The sequence below is a fragment of the Cyrtonyx montezumae genome, unplaced genomic scaffold (assembly GCF_038088225.1).
Source record: "Cyrtonyx montezumae isolate F1298 unplaced genomic scaffold, pur_monq_1.0 scaffold_23, whole genome shotgun sequence".
In the NCBI taxonomy this organism is placed as follows: Eukaryota; Metazoa; Chordata; class Aves; order Galliformes; family Odontophoridae; genus Cyrtonyx; species Cyrtonyx montezumae.
The window spans coordinates 8,420,230-8,443,920 of NW_027071970.1; the positions used below are offsets into that span (position 1 = coordinate 8,420,230).

General features: G+C 37.5%; 1 protein-coding gene across 6 annotated transcripts in view; it reads left to right on the top strand.

The window, feature by feature from the left end:
- Nucleotides 1–23,691, top strand: part of RIMBP2 (RIMS binding protein 2) — an 88,693-nt gene that overhangs the window by 56,453 nt on the left and 8,549 nt on the right. For 2 of the 6 annotated variants that reach the window (XM_065739108.1, XM_065739110.1), the window contains exons 7-19: nt 123–274; nt 1,610–1,686; nt 2,146–2,255; nt 2,658–3,467; nt 6,235–6,386; nt 6,714–7,181; nt 7,645–7,794; nt 10,497–10,655; nt 13,286–14,017; nt 15,719–15,836; nt 18,406–18,558; nt 21,249–21,433; nt 23,422–23,590. In XM_065739108.1, coding sequence (XP_065595180.1) covers nt 123–274; nt 1,610–1,686; nt 2,146–2,255; nt 2,658–3,467; nt 6,235–6,386; nt 6,714–7,181; nt 7,645–7,794; nt 10,497–10,655; nt 13,286–14,017; nt 15,719–15,836; nt 18,406–18,558; nt 21,249–21,433; nt 23,422–23,590 — 3,435 coding nt within the window. Of the gene's footprint in view, nt 1–122; nt 275–1,609; nt 1,687–2,145; nt 2,256–2,657; nt 3,468–6,234; nt 6,387–6,713; nt 7,182–7,644; nt 7,795–10,496; nt 10,656–13,285; nt 14,018–15,718; nt 15,837–18,039; nt 18,067–18,405; nt 18,559–21,248; nt 21,434–23,421; nt 23,591–23,691 lie in introns of those variants that run through there. The other 4 variants (XM_065739105.1, XM_065739104.1, XM_065739107.1 and 1 more) reach the window with 3 other exon arrangements.

Consider the following 23,691-nt stretch of genomic DNA (forward strand, 5'->3'; position numbering starts at 1 on the left):
TAGGTTTTTTTTGGATGATAATTTCCAAAATATGGGAAAAATAACTCTCTTCCTGTTATTCGTTACCACTGTTTCTTTTGAAAGTGCTCATTTATTCCTTTCTGTGTTTTGTTCACTGCCAGGTCATGAAAGTCCTTCTGGAAGTCGCTGTGTGATTTCGGAGTTTATACGTCCCCTTCAGATATCTGGAGACAAACCAGAACAATTGTCTGTCAAACCTACATTCCTGTCAAAGTCAAGATCTGGTACCCCAAGATGCAGATTTGATTCAGACGTGAGTCTTCTTAAATTTGTTGCTGGAAATATGTGGTATGGGGCCAGGATCTCTCTTCTGCAGAGACAGACACAGGATCATCCACCAACTTTTGAAAAGAAAAGACATGGAAATTCTTATTTTCTGGGACAAATTGAGCATGTGACCAGTGGGAATTTCACTGAGATTTTCAGTCTTGGAATTCCATGGATGTATCTAAGGCATATCCACAAGTAAATACGTATGTGTCCTTAACAAGATGAAATGTATGCTGCAAATCAGAAAGGGTAACTTAGCAATGAAGTTTAGAGAAGCAGAAATAACAGCGAAAAACAGAAGTGCATGTCTGAATTAATTCCATTTTTCTATTATTTTTGAGTTATCTCTCACCAAGAATGTCAAGACCTCTTGCAGGGTTGTTCATTGTGTGCATTCTTGAGTGTAATTATGTGATGCATACTTATGTTATGCAAGCGAACAGAAATTGTTTCACTTTTTTAAAGGTATCAAGCATGGAAGGATGTGTATGAATAAAATCACTAGGAAATAGTCTTTTAAGAAAATAAAATCCAATAATAGGACAAAATGCTGTGAAGTCTTATATAATACCATAGAAAACAATATTCTGCAAAACTCTGCAACTTCTCTGCTCTTAGTAACAATCTTCTGGAATAAGCATTGGATTATTTATGAGCTTAATCCCTTCAGAAGTTGCCTACTTCCCCAAAGCAGACGTAGCTATTGTTGTCCACTTGGCAGGATGGTGTGTACCATACTTTCCTAGCAAGCTAACCCATCTCTTAGGAGGAAGGAAAAGTGATTTGATTCAGTATTTTTCTATTGCACATCTGGTCCATACTGGGACCCATTTAGGCCAGAAAGTATTTCAATATTTACTCTGTCCAGACTGTAAAATTATAATCCAGTTTTGGGCAATTCAACTATTTTATTCCACTGCTAATCCTAGTATCTCTACCTTAAGTTCTCCCAAGGTTATGGGAAAAGTTCATTTTTTCTAGAAGCGTTTGAAGTAGAGCATAAAATAAGTAAAGACAGAGCCAGTCTACATTTGGGTCAGTTTTGCAAGCTTTTGAGGAAAATTAATGTCTCAGATAATCTGAATCTTTAGAATATACCAAGAAATCGTTCAATTTCTTTATTGTGCTGGAATTTGACTTACAATTGTTTCATATTCTAAACCTTTCTCTGTAAAATAGACCACTTTTGATTCATATTAGATTTTTTTAATTAGTTCTTTTTTTTAATTGCAAGTACTTAGAATTTTTGCATCTATCAATAGAACAGTGCATTAAATTTTTAGAAATCCTTTTGTCTTTTTTTCTTTTTCCTCTACAGATGGATAATGATCAGAATTCCAATACCTCGAAGCAGAGATATTCTGGGAAAGTCCATCTTTGTATTGCCCGCTATAGGTAACAAGCATTATCAGCTGGAACCAAAACATTATTCAGCAGTGAAGTTTTGGAAGGTGGATCAACAAGCTATGTCCCTGCTTTCTTTGAGTGTTGAGAACTAACAGGCTGCAGCTATTCCCACTCAGGGATGATTATGTATTTAAACACTTTATGACAAGTTTTGTCTACAAATATCTTCCTTTAGCTGGAGTTTACTACTTTTGTATGTACTGAATTTCTCTCTTGAAATTCAGTAACTTGTGTAAAAGACTGTCATATAGAACAAAGAGAAGATGAGGGCTGGAAGAGACTTCCCTTAATTCACTTTTCAGAATGGAGATTTAGGCCAGGATCACAAAAAAGACTGAATTACCATCTAATATAGCCTTAGAACTATACACCTTTTGCACATTAGTACTCAGTTGTGTGGGAGGTTGTAAGTATGCATGCGTGTTTTTCACCTGTACTTCTTTGCAGCTACAACCCTTTTGATGGACCAAATGAAAATCCAGAAGCAGAGCTCCCTCTTACGGCAGGAAAGTACCTTTATGTGTACGGAGATATGGATGAAGATGGCTTTTATGAAGGTAGTTTTTTGGATCTGTATATTCATGCTAATTGATGCAGATTTAAATCAGTTCAACTGTCAAACACACTCCCTGTGCTCTCCTTCATCAAATCAATTGCTAAAATTAGCCCTATCATCATTATGTTAATTAACAGAGTTTCTGTACCAACAAAGCAGCTCCTTGCAGGCATAGCTAATTATAAGACATTTTATATTGCCATCTTTTCCTGCTTGGTAGATTTAAAGTGACAAGAAAGCTTACTGGAAGTTCTGGGTTTTTGCTACACTGAATCTTTAGTTTCTCAAACTCTAAATGCTGCTCACATGCAGTTTTCACCTCTCTTACCTACTTATTGCAGGGAAATAACATGCAAGAGGTATGCTCCTCAGGGACTTCAATGACGTTTTTCTTTCTCATCAGGGGAGCTTCTAGATGGACAGAGAGGACTCGTCCCTTCAAATTTTGTGGATTTTGTTCAAGACAATGAGACCCGTTTATCAAGCACATTAAGCAGTGAACAAGATCAGAATTTCATCAACCATTCGGGTTCTACTTTGGAAGGAGATATCCTGGAGATAAATCCACCAAGTCACATAGATTCTAGCATAGTCAGCAACGGCGCAGGGACTCTGGATGTGAATATTGATGAAATTGGAGAAGACATTGTGCCTTATCCTAGAAAAATCACCCTTATTAAACAACTAGCCAAAAGTGTCATTGTGGGCTGGGAGCCACCAGTAGTGCCACCTGGATGGGGAACCATTAACAGCTATAATGTTCTGGTTGACAAAGAAGTACGGATGAACATAGCCTTGGGAAGCAGAACAAAAGCTCTTATAGAAAAGCTTAACATTTCTACTTGTACATACCGAATATCGATTCAGAGCATTACAAACAAGGGTAACTCAGATGAACTGCAGTGCACTTTGTTAGTTGGGAAGGACGTCGTCGTAGCCCCCTCTAATCTGAAGGTGGACAACATAACCCAGATTTCTGCTGAGCTGTCCTGGCTCCCTACAAACAGTAATTACAGTCATGTCATTTTTCTTAATGAAGAAGAATTTGACATTGTCAAAGCTGCTAGCTACAAGTACCATTTTTTTAATTTGAAACCCAATATGGCCTACAAGGTGAAGGTCATGGCAAAGCCCCATCAGATGCCCTGGCAGCTTCCCCTAGAACAACGAGAAAAAAAAGAAGCCTTTGTGGAATTTTCTACGTTGCCAGCAGGTTTGGCATCTTTCTCCCTATCCCAAACTCTCCAGTTATGTTTCTGTGAAAATTCCAGATAAATTAACCTAACCTTAGCTTTATGCTGTAATCAGTGTCACTTTCACGAGCTTAACGGTATCTATGACTCATTCCTCTCCTGCTTCACCCTCTTCCTTGTTCCTGGGTACGTTTTGGGGAGATAAGCTAGGGAAAGACATGCAGAACATCATTACAAACCATGTGCTAGAATGTGCTCTATCGGAATAGTCTAAAATTGTTTTTAATTGGTCTGGTTATAGTAGTTCTGGTAGTAATTTATTTTCATTCATGTGGATAGCACTAGAAAGAAACAATTACTACTTCTAGCATGGTATTTATGTGACTGAATGCACTTTCTACAGAGGTGACCCAGTCCTTTCCTGTAATAGAAAGCAGTATAGACAGCACAGAGGATCACAGTGATTTAGGGGTGTTACAAATGAGTTTTTGTTGTGTGCTTGTGATCACAGGTACAATATGAATTTGTGAAGGTAATAAATGGATCATGTTTTGGAAAGTCAGGGATTTTTTTCCCCACCTTGCTTTTACATTACTGATGTAGATAAATTACGAGTCTTCTCCCACTATTTAACAACTGTGACATAATCTTGGAGTTGAAACTCCGTAGTACACTGAAAGGGTAATGTCATAATTTTGGTGTGCATGGTAATACCTAAAAAATATGACCATCTCTTGTTATAGATTTATCTAATCAAAGGCAATTAGATTTCCTTTATTTTCATACTTTCAGAGCACTGAATGTCTCTGCAAGTGACTCCTGGCAAGTGAAATTCCAATGACATCTACTGTGCAGTGTGTTGACTGACTCCCTGCTGGGATTCAATTCCAGCAAGGGCACAGGAATTATTTCTGGTCTCTTCCTTGGGTTGCGTGACTTACATGTAAGAACACATGCAGGACAGTTGGTTGAATTGAGAAGGGGAATTCAGCTTGTATATCTGCTGCTTTTGTTCTTGTTGATTTATAGGTTTAGTAAAAATGTACTCAGTTCAGGCATTTACTCTTTTGTTTTCAATCATTTCAGTGGGATAAGAGGAAGTACTATTGTAGGATCTGCTAAGAGGAGAGCATTTTAAACTTTGTACATATTGTGCAGGAGATACTGCCTATGTGGTGAATTAAATTTGTTAGACTTCTTTGTTACTTGGGAAAGGCCTTTTGAGTGAGATTATTTCAGGCCAAATACTTTAAGAGTCTTTAACTCCCTCTAGTTGCTGAAGCATGCTAAAGCAGTAGTGAAGTTCTCTCTTGAGATGCGTTGCATTTTATTAAAACAATCTCTGTTACAGGCTTCAAAGGTAGAAATAAACTCTCTGGGGATTGTTTGTTTGTTTGAGAGAATGGAAGAAAGGTGTCTTCTGCAAAAGCAGATGAATGTCACAGACAGAGGCAAGATACTGGACTAGATCAGATGCCTTCTGTAATTCTGCTGAATAAATAGTGCAGACTGCCAGCAAAATAGGGCAGATGAAACTGACTCCTGAATCAAAATCTTGTTTCGGGAGAAAAGAGGGTTAAGTTAGTTTTATGTGCTTTGGTCTTGCTAGTTGAAAGTAACACTGTAGGTTCAATGGATGTTAAAGTTAAAAATGTCATGTTCTGCCTGTGATGTCCTGAACCAGAGTTTTATTTCTATCTTTGTTGAAGGATTTTCATCTGTACTGAAGGATGAAATGCTGTGATAACAAACCACTGAAGTGTACTGGTTTGCCAGCATATCTGGATGATGAGGCTTGTTTGATATTTACACTTGAATAATGATCTGTTTGGTAGCAGTGAATACACATGGAGTGTTTGTAGCTTACTGTCTCAGTAGATGAACAGAAATTAGAGGTGCTTTGTTCACTGGCAAAAGCAAACTCTCAGCTACTAAGGTTTGTGTTCTTCCAGCTTTTACCCAGAGATGGCTGCAGCTGAAACCTGCTTCTGAAATGTTTTATCATGAAATGCTTTCCAGTGTTTGACTGTTAAATTAACAGAACAGGATGCGTGAAATATTCATGAACTAATAAGCTCTACAATGCTTTACTTTGGTTCCTGTCCAAAGTAGAGCTATCTATAGTAGGTTGATAATGTCTTTTAATTAAGGATGTACTTGGCATACTGTTTCTCTGATGTATGGTAAATACCTTGAAAGGTTAGTGGGTGTTTATTTTTCTTCAGTGCTGATAAAAGACATTGCGTCCAGTTGTTTTTACACCACATGCTGCTGATTGAAAAGATTCCAGTTCTGCCTTACATCCAGCTCACCTTATTGTCAGTGTGCTTCTAACCTGCAGATCTGGTGGTGGTCATGAAGAAAAGTTTCGAAGTCATTTCTGTGAATGCTACAAGCATTCAGTGCAAAAATACATTCTAAAAAGTCACTTGCTGTCAGTTGTAGCCATTTTTCATTAACAGTGTCATTCTGCGTTCTTTATTCCCCCATTTGTCTATTAAAATTTGTGTTCAAAGTAGCAGTTTTGCAGCCTGGAGGGATAAAAATTGGTCCTGAGCAAGATGCAATTACAAACTATCTTAGAAATATAGCTTAGTTAATGGCTATAAGGCCCAAGATCAGTTCATGCTGAGTGTATGCTTCTGTTTTTATTATAACTGCAATAAGGATACTTTGTCTTGAAAAAATCAGTGCTTTGAGATCTGTAGTTTCCAGCTCACAGGTATTCTCAGTTGATCTACAAACTCCAATCTAAAGCTCAATGATGACCAGTCTTGCATGTCTTAGGTCCTCCAGCTCCACCTCAAGATGTTACTGTCCGGGCCGGGTCCACCCAAGCAACCGTACAGGTGTCCTGGAAGCCACCAGCCCTGACAGCAACAGGGACCTCCCATGGTGCCAATGTCACAGGCTATGGTGTTTATGCAAAAGGTCAACGGGTGAGTTCCAGTGTTGCAGGTACTGTCTTGAGTTAGGTGAATTTCTGCTGACAGGCAAAGGCAGCAATAAATGTGCGATGTATGCTAGGCTTTCTTGCTTTTTAGCAGTATTTGTTCTTTTGTCTGCACTACTTGATGGTAAGCTCCCTTTCTATACACATTCCAGATTTTGGACGAATGAGTTGAAAAGAATGAAGACAACTGGTGCTAATTGTTGTGGAGCCCTGACTTTCACTCTATGTTAAAACTTTGAAGGCTCTTTTTCATCGTGGTTGAGGGGAGGGTAATGTATCTTCATGCTAGTAAGTTGCTTGTTTGTGTATGCAGGTGGCAGAGGTGATCTTTCCAACAGCAGAGAACACATTGGTGGATGTAATGAGACTAAGAAATCTCGAAGCAAAAGAAATTACCGTTCGTACACTCTCTGCACAAGGAGAATCAGTGGACTCTTCTGTTGCTGCCATTCCACCTGACCTACTGGTGCCTCCATCCCCTCACCCCAGAACTGCTCCCAAATCTAAGCCATTAGCAAGTGCCGGAGTCCCAGAAACCAAAGAAGAACATTTAGGTCCACATTTAAAAATAGATGAGTCATGGGAGCAGACTCGTTCAGCATCCCCTGTTCATGGGCACACACTTGAGCCCCCTGTCCCTAACTTTCACAGCTCACTTCAGGGGAGAAGATCTCCATCGCCTAACCGAATACTCCCTCAACCTCAAGGCACACCTGTCCCAAATACTGTTGCAAAAGCCATGGCAAGAGAAGCTGCACAACGAGTTGCTGAGAGCAATAGGGTAAATACAAACGTTTTCTTGAAGCTCTTAGGGCTTGCTTTATTCATTTTAGCACTTGCCATCCAAGATACTTTCTTTGCCTTACTGAGCATCTAATAAATTCCCAGACCTAAAGATCAGTGTTTCAAGAAGAATCTGTATACTAAAATTCTGTTGTGTCTTTGACAGATATGCTTTTAACTGTACAAAGCACTGATCAACTGTTGACCAATAGTAGAAGCTCCATAACTAGACTGGAAATGTTTCCAGAAAATGCAGAGCCTTACTTCTGGGAGGGCTTGGGGGAGAATGGGGAGGAAGCTTCTCCTAAAAGGTTACAGTCAGGAAAACTGACATTGCTTTAAACCATGGATATATTATATATTCAAATATTGTGCTCTTGAGTTATGTCTTTTAGCTGTTTCTGCATTGGTTGCAAGATCAAGTCATCTCTACAATTTTCCATTTTTTGTTGGTTTGATAGATGGAGAGGAGGAGTGTTTTTAGTGAAAGGAGCAATGCAGCACAGTATGCTAACTCAGATGATGAGGAAGATGGCTACGATTCTCCTAATGTCAAAAGGAGGGGGGCTTCAGTTGATGATTTCTTGAAAGGGTCAGAACTTGGAAAGCAAGTAAGTAGCTTGGTCTTTTTATTGTGTCAGTTATCTAATATGAAACAAGCTAATTTGTGAAGCTCAGCAAGATCTTCAGGGCAACTTGATCATTGTAACCATGCTGGTATAATTGTGTGGCAACAGATTAATGTCCTGTTACAGGTGCATTACACTTTCTGTTTCTACACTAAGAAGGCCCAGTGTAAACTGTTTATACTGTTTCTAAAGGGGCTAAGATGAAACTTTTCTGTTAACAAATAGATATTTCTTCGTAGTTGACACTGTTAAACAAATTTGGGTACATCCACTGTGAGCACACAAAGCTGCTACAAGTGGACTTAGTACTTTAGGCCATCCAAACATTGTTCTGAAATGCGTCTGCTTTACTGAGCTCTACAAAACAGAAAGTTTTAATATGAATATTTAATGTTTGGGATCCCTTAGATTTATATTCATAAGTTCATAAGTTCATAAGGTTGGAAAGGACCTATAAGATCATCTAGTCCAACCATCCTCCTATCACTATCTCTACCCAACTACTAAATTAAATCCTTTAGCAATATTCTTTGAAGCCTAGAAGGATGAGGCTTTTCTTTCTACTAGGTATATCCTCAAGACTGGATTTGAGTTCTATCTGGTGTCAAGCCTTCTCTGATACAATTAGATTTTTATTTTTTATTTTTTTGTGGGGCTGAAGGAATTCCTCATTGCTTTAATGCACTAAAAATGTACTCTGAGGAACAGCAGTTAGATTTTATCTTGCAAAACAGATGCAGTGTGTTAAGTGCAAAGGATTATTAAACGTTTATAGCTTAGTGAGATACACCTATTTGAAGTTTACATTGTTTATTGAAGATCACTATTACCACATGGTTTGTTGGTAAAGAAATAATTGCAGAAAATTGGAGAGACTTAATCTGTGGTGGTTTTCTCCATAAGGAAGTATTAGTTTGATAATTTTATTGCATTCTTCAAGAAGTGCTATTCTGTATTCTGATCTTCAGTCAAAGGTCTCAGGCTTTGTATCAGTATACCTGCCATTCCTCTAGATGAGTGAAAAAACACACCTGCAGATAGATGCAAGTAATGTTAGGGTTTTTCTTCAAATGTTTGATGAGCATTAGGTGTGGCCACTAATGGAGATCCTTCATGTTTTGTGTATTACGTTTTGGTGGAGGAAATACAGGTTTTAGACTCCCCAGTTTAAAATGTCCCAGGAGGAAGGGTAGCACGGATCACCAGTTAGTGATAACAGTTCAGTTACTGAATGTGAAGTTTGTGTGCCCTTTTCCATCCAGACTGATCTTAGGCAGAATTGCACAGTTTTTGCTTATATAATATGTCCTAGTTACATTTCATAGTTTAATTAATCTAGTGCTTCTATTAAGATTTCTTTAAGTAATTGGATGGCTGTTTAGCAAGACTACTGTTGTTAGAACCACCGTAGATAAGCTGTGGAGGCAGCTTGCTCCTCTGATGGTCCAACCAGTCATGGATTTATTGCAGTAGTACTGTCATTTGATAATCTTCAGGATACTGTGCACGTGGCAAGTACTGTGCCAGTGGAGCAGAATGTAGTCTGATCTTCAAATTTCAGAAAGAATCTAAAAATATTGTGAACTGCAGCAACTTACTTTTCCATGATACTAACACCCAAAAACACTGATGGACTTGGCATCTAGAAGTACTACTGAAGGCCACACCCTGCAAATGTTGTAGGTCTAGCATTATCTTCAAAGGGTTAAGAGAAATTTTCTCTTGTATTTAAGTGTTTTTTTTCCTCATTGGTGGGTTTTATTGATGTTATATAGCTATATATATACATATACAAGAAGCATTTAGATGAGGTGCTAAGAGATTTGATTTAGTAGTTCAGTGGGTAGGGATGGTGATAGGAGGATGGTTGGACTAGATGATCTTGTAGGTCCTTTCCAACCTAATGTATCTATGAATCTATACAGTATTTGTATAGCATGTTATATAGCTATGGAAACTGATCATTGCTATGGGAAGGAAGTCATTAGTTTCTGGTATCCTAGTACTCATCATTTATTAGATTCTTGAGATATTTTACTGCAGACATTTAGCTTCATTTTCAAATGTATCCTGGAAATACAATGAATATATTTAGTTTATGATCTGCTTTGTTGCATGTAATGTTCTGGCTAAGCAGGAAATAAAACAAGGCCACATTTCTTAGTGTTCTTTGTTAGTAAGACACATTTCTTCCTCCTTATCTAACATGTAATGGGAACTTGAAATATTTGAACTAGTTTTAAAAGGCCATTAAGAATGTAGCCAGTCTATTCCTACAGTGTTTAATAGAATGAAAGCTTCAAATTCCATAAGCTAGCTATATATATACAGTAATGGTAACATTCTGCAATAATTAAGTGCTGATCACTTTTAAAATCTTATGTGATGTAACGAACAGCTGCGAAGAACAGATGATATGTGAATTATCCTAGGGCTTTTACAATTTGGTCAGCAAGTCTAGTGATGCATGAAGGACCTCTTTATGGGAATTCAATTAAGAGTAAAGCTAGATTTGATGCTCTGAATGCATCTTTTTGGATCACCTATGGGTTTGAGACTGGATTTCTTGAATTGAATGGGAGCATAAGAGGACAAAAATTTTTATTCTCTAAAGCACTTAAGTGGTGTACAAGGAATTTTAACTTCAGGCATTAAAGATGTTTCTTTCTCACCCTGCTGATTAGCCTCACTATTGCCACGGTGAAGACTACCATACAGAGAGCAGCAGAGGTTCTGATTTGTCTGATATTATGGAGGAAGATGAGGAAGAGCTGTATTCTGAAATGCAGCTGGAAGATGGAGGAAGACGGCGAGTCAGTTTGACTTCACACAATGCACTTAAGGTACGTGCAACTGCAGAGAAAGCTTAGGACTACCTCCATATTTTCATTCTTCCTTCAAAGTATTTCTTCAGTCAGTTATGGATTTTGCAGATAATTAAAATTAACAGTGCTGTGTATCGCTAGAATTTTCTTTTTTTACCCTCTCCATTATTGGATATCTAGTTTTTTATCTAGTTGACTGTTTCCCTCCATGTGATTGTGGAAGTTGTAGTTTTTGCTCTGTATCTAGGGACTTTTCCCATGTTTATATGACATTATATTGCAAGTACTATTCGGACAATAAGTTGATTGTATAAATATGGATATAGGGGGAAAAATCCACCCAGAACAATTTAGGCTTTTCATGTGTGATGAATTTTTTCCTATTTTCAGTGCCAGTGCCATCTCTTCCTCTGACTTTAAAGCACACTTGTAAGAAGGAGATTTGGGGTAATTAAGGAATCACCAGACAACAAGAAATAACTATCAGAAATTCTGCTTTAACGCAACATAAGAATATTCATCACAAAAGGCAACAATTAAAGTATATGCAGAATGTTGAACTTACTGAGTACAGAATATATATTTCCCATAGTATGTTTGTATGTGTAAACTGTATTTGCTTTTTGTGTGATTATCAATTACACTAAATTGTTTTCTTAGTAAGCTGGATGACCTGATTGATTAAGAAAACCACAGGTGGATTTTTCTTACAGTATTATGTTATTTAACTAAAAAATGATGCTATTTTCTCATGTGTAAGAGAATTCTGACCATCGTAACTGCTTTTGTGTACTGTAAATTCAGCCCTTTTATTCTGAGACTATCTGGAATGAGAGGGGTACTTTTTTGAAAGCAAAACTGATCAGTGTTTCAATTTTTCTGCTATCGTAAATGTTGAAGCTGAAATCCTTTTGCATGCTGCTTCTGACTCTTCCCCCTAGGGAAAAAGTACATTATCCTTAGACTGTTCTTGTTATTTATGCATCAGAAATTATACCTGTTCCTTAGTTTTGCAGTAGTAGTGCCAATTTTGATATCTACGTATAAAGGTTCATACCCTTAATTGGTGTGGTATAAATCATTTTAGACATGTTGAATTCTGCTGGAGTACCTCTGTTTATGTAGTAGTGTATGTAGAAGGTATGGTACTAATTCTGCAGAAATGGAATTTAGTGTGCGAGTACTTCCTGGGGAAGGACTCAGATGTTGGAGCCTCATGTGGAGAAGCTTGCCCACCATATTGTTAGGTTTTTGGATACATACTTTAGGTAAGATTCTGATCCCAAAGTGCTCATTAATTTCTCCCTCTTTCTCTAAATCTAATTTGCTTGTCATCAGCAATAGTTAACAACAAAAAGTGTATTTACCAGATTTTCCATAGTGTAAACAGTTTTGTGTTCCTCTCGCATCTGAAAATATGCCAACCATGCACTTCTGGCTGTAATTATTTTCTCCTAAGATAATAGATACCCTCAAGTAAGAAAATGTTTTGCATGCAGATATTTACTTGCATTATTGGGAGATTATTTCCTCCAATAATTCCTTAAAACAAAGAAAGGCATCAGTGATAAAGGGAAGACCGAGTTAACTTACCAGATCTGAGTATTCTAAATGAGGAATACTTGAACACAGATAAAAATATTTCTGCTCATATTTATTATTTTTTCCCACTTTTATGGTAGTTTGTCATAGAAGTTTCATGTGATGTGCATTTATAAATTAAGATAGGTCAAACATATATGGTCTTTTCTTGGACTTTGTTAAAGATATTGCATGGGTTTCTTCTGACCCAACAACGTGTGTTTTGTGTAATTACAACACAAAAATGTTAAAAGCATGATTGTGTTCAGAATGCTTATTTTATTCAAGATGAGATAGGTTCTACCCACTTCTGGTATAAACAGAGACTTTTACTTACTTCTACTAATAGATTGATTTTCAAACATTGGCATTATCAAGCAGGTACAAGTTTATGATAGGAGATGTGAGAACAGTGCCAGACCAGGGGGCATCAGAGAGCAGCCAGCTTCTCTGGCTTCTTTCTCTGGAAGCCAAGCTTTTAGAATTATGCATTTTTGTACAGTTTTCCAAAGGAATCTAGATCTTTAGTTATGTTTGGAGAATTTCTCTCCTCTGGCAGGAGATTTAGAGATGTTTTATACTCACATAAGATATTATAATAGATGCAAAGCTTTCTTAGCTTGTTAGAACAGAATTTTCATTCTCAGATGTGGGTTCTGGTTACAAAGAAAAATTAAATTCCAATTTGTCATGGGGTAAGGATCATAGCACTAGCACCATGATTTAGTGCCATTCTCATTCACCATGCTGGAATCTGTATGCAGCTTCTATTGCTTTGTTTTAAATGCATGGGTTTGTTCTTGTTAGAGCATCACTCAGTTGTTTGTACGGATCTCTCATGTTGTATCTGACACACAGAAATTTCTTAATCATGTCTTTATTTTTCACAGATTCTCATTCAAAGCATGACATCCTTTTCACTTAATAAGCTGCATGTCTTATGTTTGCCATTGCTCTAAAACTAATTCTGTCTTTATTTTTCTTTTCTTCTCCCTTTTCCCTCCCATTTTATTTTTGTCACACACTATTTGTTCCCTCTTTGGTTTTTAACATTACATAATCTTAAGGAGTGCAATAAGAATAAGACCACTGACGCCACTTTTTTGGAACAGCCTGAGTTTTCACAGCAGATACATCACAGTAAAAAGCTTTTCAGTATTCCAGAAGTAGCTGAAGAGGATGGTGAATACTCTGAACTGCTGTACAAGCAGGGTTTAGGTATGCCCTATAAAAAGAAATCAACAATAGCTAGAGACTCTAGACCACCTAGGCCCTACAATCAAGATCAGCAGCACAACTTCTGGTACCCATCCAAGCACAGAATTTCAGGCATGGAGGATTTTGCTGCAGATGACAAAGGATGCAAATATAGCCGGTCCTTATCAAGAAGCCCAGACAGTGGACTAGACTGTGGAAGCGAAGAAGAAGAATCTCGCTTTACTTTCAGATATACTTGTGATTCAGTTTCTGCCAACGTTGCATCTAGCTGTTGTGCAGACACTGCTGATTGTTCCTGCAGGAAAAGCACGAGGCCATTGCTTGCTCGCAGGAAAACTTTAACAAGGCAAACCAGCATCGAAGAAGATTTTGGTGACTTGGGACCTTCCTATGTAGAGCCCAGGAGTGAACAGGTCAAGTCCAGTTATGAGAAAAAGTATGACACTCAGAAATGTAATAGAACAGATAATTTCTCAAATGAAGATGTTCAGGGAGGCTGGAAGACCAACTTAAAAATGGCTGACTCTAGGGCAGCTGGTCCACTTGCAAAGTCATCCCACAGAGATGCAGAAGACTCTCTGGTGTGTGAAATAAATCTTCCTTCTAACATCTGCTTGCCAAATCAGTTTTCTTTCTCTTGTTGTTCTTTTATTTATTTATTTTTTTCCTGAAGTAATTTTTAGAGTCCATCCTTTGGACCTATCTGCTGCATTTTTCCCATTTTTTTTTTCCTCCCCATTCATTTTTGTTTATTATTCTGCATTTTGCTTTACAGTCATCTTTTATGTCATGCTAAAATCAATTTAATTTGCTTTACAATGATTTTCCACAGAACAAATTACAATAATGGCTGCTTTTATTAAAGGACAACTGAATCTAAATTTTAATTAAGGGTTAGCTGAACTACACTTTTTCCCAAAGACTGTTTTACTTTATTTTGCACATCTAAATGTTGCTTTAAAAAGAAAAAAAAAAAACCTCACTTTATTTTAACTGGAAAAATATTTCATCGGTAATTATTATTTTAAGTATCTCAGTGAATCCATTTCATCATATTCTTTTTGTACATCTCACTCACTGAAATTTTTAGGATATGCTCTTTATCATGAATCATCTGTGGACAGTCAAGACTCTCCCTGGTGTAACAGTGACCCACATTTGTTGAGTCACAGCTTTCATCATATTTCCATTTCCTACCTTCTCTCTGCGCTGTCACTACTTCGAGTTCCTTTTTAGATCATCTCTTCTTGCCTTTGAAGTTGCAGCCTGCATCTCTGCATGAGAATGCAGGCAAACAGCTTCTTCGAAAGAGAGAGGACAGGGCTGTTCCACATCTTTCAAGGATGCCTCTGTGTGATCCTGCCTAATTGCATTTCTATCCGTTAGCCTAGCAGAGTCTCCATGCTTTTATAGATGTATCTGTAGGCTTCCCAGCTCCCAAAAGTTCAAACATGTTCTTTGCCCTCCCTGTCTACAGCAGTCCAGAGTGGGAATCTCGGATCGAGTGTGTTTCATATAACAGTAGAAATCAGCTGCCTGCTCTTCTAGCCCAGCAGTTTATTCTGAAATGATCCTTACAAATTTCTCCCATTAAAACTGATCCTCAAGCTGTATTAATCTCAGTGGCTGCATGATGAACTCTGGAGAGCATTAAAATAGTATCATTTGATTATTAAAGTAGCACAGTTTTCTGCAAGGGTAATGAACGGAGAGAGACAGCTGTGATGTGAGATGAAGTGTGTCTACGTTCCCTTCTATATGCTTCAGTAACATCTAAAAGGCTTTAACAATCAAAAGCCATTGTAGAAAAGCAGCGTGCTCAGACACAGAGGGATATACACATGCTCACATGCTGCAAACTGGACAAAGCTGTATAGTTCAGAACAAAAAATGGCTTGCCTTTTCAGTGCAGTCCAATATCATGAGCTCTTGTGACTGGTTGCACGACTCCTCAGGAGATCATAATGTCATTTTAGCAGCAACAACAAAGGCAAAAGAATGTCTCCAAAATTATTATTTTCTTTTCTTTTGGTTCTGATGTGTGACTGCTGGTTGCAAAACTCTGCCATAAATCAGGGAACCATTTTTCCTTTTGCAGGTTTGCCAGGCAACAGTATTTACTTTTCAGCTAACCTTTCAGTTAAAAACTAAGTTTAGTTGCCTTTAGAGCTTTTGCTTCCAAATGTGATTGACCTGATTAATGTCCAACCATATAACCATAATGTTGTCATGCATGTAATTTACAAACCTGTTTTTTCTTTTGTTGTTGTTTTTTTTTTTAGCTTTTAGGTAATCCATCATCTGCAGGACGACCTGAAAGGGTGGAGCATGCAGGGCGAAGGTCCTCTCATGGCAGTGCAGTGCCACAAAGGTCTCGACCAATGTTGGTCCCTTCCATTGGTTAGTTGGACAGATTGGTGCATTTCTGTTCTTTGCAGCCTCAGAGTTGGGGAGGCGATCCTTACAAAGGACACTTGTCTTGAGCTATGGGGTGAGATGGAACTAAAAGCTCTTCCATCTACGTATGAGCTAAATACAAATATACAGGGGCTGAATGGCTAGGCATTGACATCACTGGGATTAATTTTCATTGAATTTGATGGGTGTTGCTTGGCTTAGATACTGTTAAATCTTACCTAAAAAGAAACGATAATGCAGGCAGGAATACCATCAATAAAATAAACGTACTCATTCGGTGATCCATTCAGCCATCCATCTTCCCATTCATCAACCATCATTTTGCATTTACTTTCCATTTTCTTGACTACTTTTTGGAATTCAGTAGGATAAAATTGAAGCTCTTAAATGTAATAAGTTAGTAGGGCTTGCATATGTTCACTATATTTTATCTCTATTCTGGCTTATTTATGACTTAAAATTTATTCTGGTGTATACCAGGAAATCCAAAAAGTAGTGCAGAAAAGATAATGGAATCAAGATATTATGGACCAATTCATATTTGTAAAACTTGCACTCTATGCCGACAAATAAGGAACATTCAGACTGAAGAATTAGGAAACACGTGCAGAACAAATGCAGCAAGTGTTCTGTGGGCTTTGAGCAGAACATGACTCCATGAAGATGTAAAATCAGTCTCGTCCTTGTCCCTAACCTGTGCTCTGATATTTGAATACTGTTCACAGCAGCAGCAGGAGCAGAAGGCAGTGATAGGCAATTCTCATCTGACATTTGTGTGGATGAGAGATATCACAAATGGGGATTATCGGAAGGAAAGAGACTGATCATAAGGGTGTGCTTTTGTAAAATGATATTAAATAGTTTTCCCTTTTTATGAGCTTACACTAAAATGCCAGTACTGTCAGAAATAAAAAATGAAAAAAAGGCAAATTCCCTTTAGTGGGCACAATTATTTTATACTTGATAAGCAGGAATTATTGTTAACAAAGCTGTAGATCACAACACAGAGAGCTGTAATGCATGAAACTGTCTTAATATCTCCAATGTAGCATGGTTTTTCAGAGGCCAAATTCTCTTCCCACATCATGCTGTAAACCAGGATAATACAGATATTAATGGATTTACACTGATATAAAAATGGTATGGGCAAGAATCATCTCCAGGGAGGCTCCTGTGCTTCTATTGACAGGCTGTTGTTAGCTGAACCAAACAGCATTCAGATGGTGGTGTTAAAGCTGTTAGATTTTCATGTCGTTTTTTCTTTCTTTTCTGAAAGCAGCCTTCTTTTTTTATCTCAAGAATTAAGATTCTGTTTACATTTGGACTACTTAAGCCAAGTTTTGTTTCTAAATTAATTATTTTATATTATCTTCTAAAACATATATTTTTTTATATGAATAGCAAGAGAATAGGAAGGTTTGTATGAATTAGTACTTCTGGTTTCCTTTTAATTTTGATTTTAATTAAAAGACAGGGAAGTAACTTGTCAGAGTTCACTTTCTATGAACAAAGTGAGGGCACAAATTGCAGCAAGTAATGACTGCTCTTTAGTGGTTCACAGTAGCCCACAGGAGTCAGATAAAGAAATTAATTCCTTATAACCAATCAACCATTATTAAAAAGAAACTGAAGTGCTAGTTTTTCTTCTCCTTCAGTGCAACTTATTGAATGAAAGGCCTGATTTGGCTTAGATATCAATAGTTCTCTTTTCTGACTAAAAAAATAGTAACTAAAATAGCTGGAAGGTATTTCTCACTTCTAGCATCGTACTTCAGAATTTACAAAGGAAATATAAATACTAGATAAAACTCTGCACAAAGCTTGCTTCCTAGAAACTTGCTGGATGAAATTCTAGAAGATAAAAAATTTACCTATTAAATGTATTTAACTCATTTATCAATAAAGTGAGCTAAAATTATGGTGTCCAAAATCATACAGTAGAGCATTGCATAAACTTGAACCAATTATTCAGAACTTCCACTGACAGAGAAATTTCCCCTGAATAAGGGCTGCAAAAAGGAACTTGGAAGAGTAAAACTATTATAATTCTGTGAATACGAAATGCCAAAGTATCAACTACTACCAAAATATAAATTGAGGTATTTTCTCCATTGAGCTATAAATACTTGGGATTAGTTATTGTTGAAGGTAGGATTTAAGTAAATTAATTAATTTTTGTTTTTAGGTTGATACTTTAGAAGGTGAAACACAGTTTACAGTGCTCTTGACCTTGCAGATCTGTCAGGTAGGATTATTTAAACCTCATAATAAAAGATGATTCCTATCCAAAGATCGTACCGATAATATTTACCCTGCTTGAATTTTAAGAAGCACAAAATTTAGATGCTTTTTAAAAGGAAGTACACTTTTCTGTGATTCCCCTGCTGAGGGAGGATTTCCAGAGGCTGAGACATCTGGCAAAGCTTCCACAGTCTTTAGCCTTCCTACTATATGCAAGTCAGAAAAGAAGGAAGGCAAAGCCTGCCCACAGGAGCCTCCACAAAGGCAACGATACAATATGTTTAATAGATCATTCCCTTTTTCTCCATAGAAATTACAATGGACAGTAACAGTGAAGGCGGTCGGTCTCGGTCAGGTAGTGAGGGAAATATTTCACCTGTAAAAGAAGAAGCTTATTATCGCAGCATTGGTGGACACAAGAAATGGCCTCAGCAGCGTACCATGGCCTCTGAATATAGATACGGTATGCCGAACATTATTCATCCTTTGTGACAGACACATTTTAGAGCTGCGTGTTAACAAGTGCGGTTTCTGTATGACAACATTGCATGCAATGCAGAATGCCAGGGGAACTAGCTCTTAAATCCTGTCTGCTGTCAGGTAAGTTTCTCCAGCTCAGATGTAAGGGACAAACAACCCTTAGTTCTCTATCCTGAAACTGCTGTGCAGCCATCTCTCCATACTTGACTGAGTCCAAGCACACTGCGTTGCATGAACCTTTGTGAAGCTACGCTGCTGCTAATGCCAGTCAGAATATACCTGAACAACTGTCCATCAGAGTGAGCACATTGCCATATAGACTGGAGAGGGTCAAACAGCTGTTATGTCAAACATGTTCAGCCGTAGGTGTACTGATAGTATTTGTTGCTTCATCAACATAGAAATCATTACATGATCAACAACTCAATTTTCATAGTTCATAACACAGTGAATTAGCATTTAACCTATAAAAGTAGCCTAGGTCATATGTGGAGGTAGGAAACACTTTTTTCTTTCCTTTATTATTTCTGGAATGAAGAAAATGGGCCCTGAAAATTTAAGCAAATAGTAATGTAACGTTGAGTTTCAAAGGAAACATGTCTGACTTGCAGTCACCAACTTGTGTATATCAGTGTACAGCTAATGAACTCAGTGCAACTGTGATAAATTGCTCAAGCTGGGAATCTGGCTGGCTGCATCCAAAGACAGATTTTACATACACAATTATATGTGTGTATGTGTAGTACATATCTCTTCAGAAAAATAAGATTTGTAGCTAATGAGCTAATGCATTCTCATTCACTGAAGCAAACTTGTCTATTTTGATTCAGATTATTACAGGTCAGTGCTTTTAACTGAGATACACTTGACTATAATTTGTGTTTGCACCTAATTCCCATTAATTGCAGTGAGAGTAAGATGCAACGGTCTGCATTTTTGATTTAAAATGGACAAACAAAAAGTCCTTAACCCACCAATTTTGTGAGAGCCTGAGTACAAACCACATAAAGACTGCAACCTGAATATTAGAGAAGAGTAGAGCAGAGGGATCCACCCTTGGCGTCCCATTGCTTTATCTCCCACATGTGCATTCCTCCCTGACTTCCTTTCTGTGCTTTGTGTCTGCCTAAAGCTGCTTGGCTGGAATTTTTCCCTGCCCTTTTGTTGTTTTGCATTTTTCCTTGCTCACATTATTTCTTGCAATCTGGACCCAAGAGTCAGTAGCTGCTCCCTTAAAGCTGTGACCCTCTGACAATATTTTGCAGTAGCTTAAAACATCTCAAATATTGAATGAAATCTGGAGTTGTGGCAAAAAGAGAATTTTTATTTGCAATATTATATATTGAATATTCAAACTTAAAAATATCCTTTGCAAGAGATGAGTACAGTAAAAATTGTATTAATATGAAAAATATTTGGGAAAGCATTGATATCGCTACTACATTTTCACAGTTGTTCATAATATTGCATTCTCTTTTCTCATGAAAGATTTTGTAAACAAGATGATAAGTATTGGTTTAGTGGAGAGTAAAAGTACCTGGCTCTCAGTTTCGTTAGTGGGACTTGCACGATAGTTTTGCAGAAGTGGCCTGTGATTTTAAGTGTTTTATTTTTGGGTCTTTGGCTTCATGTTTCTTGAAAGAGCATGTTTGTTTCTGTTGTTTTTGTTTTTGTGAAAGTGCTGCCACGTGCTCTTTCAAAGCAAAATTAAAGATGTTTGAAACCTGTCAGTCAAAGCACTCCTTGTTAGCTATTTTGGCCTAGTTTTCTAGTTCAGTTTTACTCAAGTCCTTCCTCAAGTGTGCTGTTGAATCATGGACTAAATGAATTCTCCAGGTAACCTGAAAAGTGTGAAAGCTATGAGAAACAAGAAGCTAGTTTTCACCTTCTATATCCTAATTGATTGGATACCTTGCAGTGGACTGACTGCAGTACAGTGCCAAGTACTGTGATACTCATGGATGATCTTTCCTACCAAGTCTATAATGAAATGCAGTTGTAGCTAACCAATCTTCCTGGATTTTATTAATATTTTATAGTGTTTGAGTTGGTTTGAGGCACTGCTGGCCATGTTAACTACTGAATAGTAGTGTAGTTCCAACCTTGGCATAACTTAACAGTACTGCAGTATGCATCTTCTTACCAGTCTGGAGAGAAGAGGTTATAACCATGTTTTAAGCCTTGTACCTAAAACATGGTATGTCAACACAGCTAGGATGTGCTTTCTTATGTTTTGAAGAACAGAAGCAGCTGTGCTGGGAAACAGGTGGATCAAAAGCATGGTTATTTATGCAGCAGTGGTGAAACCTATCATTATGTCACTCTTAACATTCTTCACTAGTTTTCAGCAAACTATAGTAAACAAAAAAAAACCCAAAACTATTTTTCTTCTTACTATATTGTAAGAAGCTATCAGTAAGAAACTTGAGCTGTATTCACTTGTGTAAAAGTTAACATGGTGCAGCAGATCAGCACCCCATTCAGTGCATATATTAAATATACTTTAAAACAAAATTGCATGTTGCTAATTAAAAAAAAAAAAGTTGAACACAGTAAAACACACATTGAGTTTTCACTGAAATGCCCAATGCTTTTCAGATATTAACTGGAATAGTTGAAGAACGAGGCCAACTTGTATCACTGAACTGTTGTTTTCTGGATTTACTTTCATAGATGGCTATGGTGGCCATGACCATCTTTCTCCAGATATTTATGAAGAATCAGAAACAGATCCTGGAACAGAAGACATTTCTACTCGGATATTTGTTGCACTCTTTGACTACGATCCGCTGACAATGTCCCCAAATCCTGATGCTGCAGAGGAAGAGCTGCCATTTAAAGAAGGGCAGATCATTAAGGTGAGATCTAAAGACAAAGAGCCCAGTGTTACAAACAGGATGACCTTCGTTCCTGTGGGAGAGAGCAACTTGTGTGACTCGAGTCCGAGACTATTCTTTTTTCCCCAGAGGTTCAGGCTGTAAACCTTGTTGGATTTGGAACCTAATACCTCCTGCTAGGGGCTTCAGAATGATTAGGTAATGGGAAAAATCTCAAAGTTGCCTTGGTAGTGGTGGACAGAGTTGCATGCTAAATCAAAACTGTGACCAAAGCCCCGTATGTCCATTGCTTCAAACCCTATGGAGGAAACTGCTTCAGAAATGATGTCCTCTTCACTGCAGAGGTACTTCAGAAGTGCTTAGTGTTTTACCTCCATGAGTGCCCACAGCTGCTGTATTTATTTTTAACACTGAACGCTACCTAGTATGTGCTTAAAATTAATTAACCTTCAAAATTAGGTATTTCTGTTCCACACTTTTTCTTGACTAATCAGTGTAAGGTGCACAAGCTGACCCCTTGAAGAGGGAGCAGAAGAAGGATCAGCTCTGTTTCGGGTGGCAGAGATTGTGTTATGCTCCATCCTGTCTTTCCTCATGCCCTCTATCACAGCGTGCCTCATTCTGATTGTGCAGCTGCAAGGCAAATTTGCTCAGTTTGCTGTTCTGACTTTAAAAAGCTAGCTGATTTTTCAGTTGAATCAGCAGATGTAAGCATTTCCTCCTACAGCCTTATATCTAATCTGGTGCAAAATGAGTGGAAATAAAGGAGGGAAAAGGCAGGGCTCCTGGTACTCTGAGGTTTAACTGGGATTTAAGTATTACCTGAAATTGAACCCGAAAAAATATAGGCTCAGTTGTTACAGTACCTGCTTTAAAAATATAATTAATTATAACTTAAACTATTAAAGTATTTGCTGCTTTCTGCTGTGTTGGATTGCATCCTGTGTACAAAATAACAAACGTTTAATGTTAAATACTTCAGTAGATATTTTGCTTACCTCTTTACTGATGTAAATTTATGCCTAAGATACAGAAATTAAGAACTTAATTTTCTATGCTGAGATATTTCTTTGATAATTTTAATTATCAACATTTTTATTTGAATTATTTCTTCACTAATGTCTGCATGTTTGCCAATGAAATGTCTGGAGAGATCCTATGGAAGTTATTTTTGCTGACTGATGTTTAGTTTCTGTTTGGGTCTGTGGTAATTATTTTGTGATCTGCTTTTTATTTCTCATCTCATTGATGTGAATGTGGATTAGTTTGCATTTCCAAATTGCTTCTCATAGATTACCTGAGCACTGGGGTATTGGTGGGTCAGTTCCACCATGAGCTGTGTGAAGTCTGTCCTGTACAGGCATTACAGTAACAGATGCTGTACTGTGTGAAGTAGTAATCGTGCCAGGTAAGTGGTTAAAGCTGAAAAACATTCCTGCTCTGGGATGTTACTGCTGGTGGAAGGTCACGTTTTCAAACTCTGATTTGAACTGAAGTGATTAGGTTGGTATTTCTTTGTTTTTAATAAAAAGAAATAAGGAAACTGATTTTGCCAAAACAAAAAATAATCTAAAATTAATCATCAGTTTTGCTTAAGGCCATCATTTTTGTGTAGTACAACCTTAGATCTAGGCCTGCATGTCACTGGCAAACATTATGGATTTTTAGAAGACAGAGACTTTGGATATATTTGTTCTCACTGATGAAGGCTCATTCTATTTTTTCAGCTTAATTTGTTTTCTAGGAAAACTGCTGACTTTCAGTATTGTCACTTATTTTTGTTGATTTTTATGCTAACAAAGAAGTTCAATTTCTTGTTAAGAAACCAAAATCAAAATTCAAATTAACCCAATGAGTTCAGGTTTCTAATTTAAATCACATTAGTAAAAACTAGTTTAATTTCACATCTGAACTGCAATCATCTGTGCCTTGGAAAACTTTTCGCCTTCATGAAAAAACCTAAATGCTACAACTTTTATTGACCAACATTATTGTGGTTTAAATAACAGGTTTACGGGGACAAAGATGCTGATGGATTCTATCGTGGGGAAACGTGCACAAGGATCGGCCTTATCCCATGTAACATGGTCTCTGAGATCCAAGCGGACGATGAGGAGATGATGGATCAGCTTCTAAAACAAGGCTTTCTTCCTTTGAACACACCAGTTGAGAAAATAGGTAAGGGACAACGTACGTGCACCAATTCACCTCCTTTTTGGGTGCTTATTAACTTGGCTGAATCCGCTTTGCCTTTTGTTGTTATTATATGCAGTTGCATC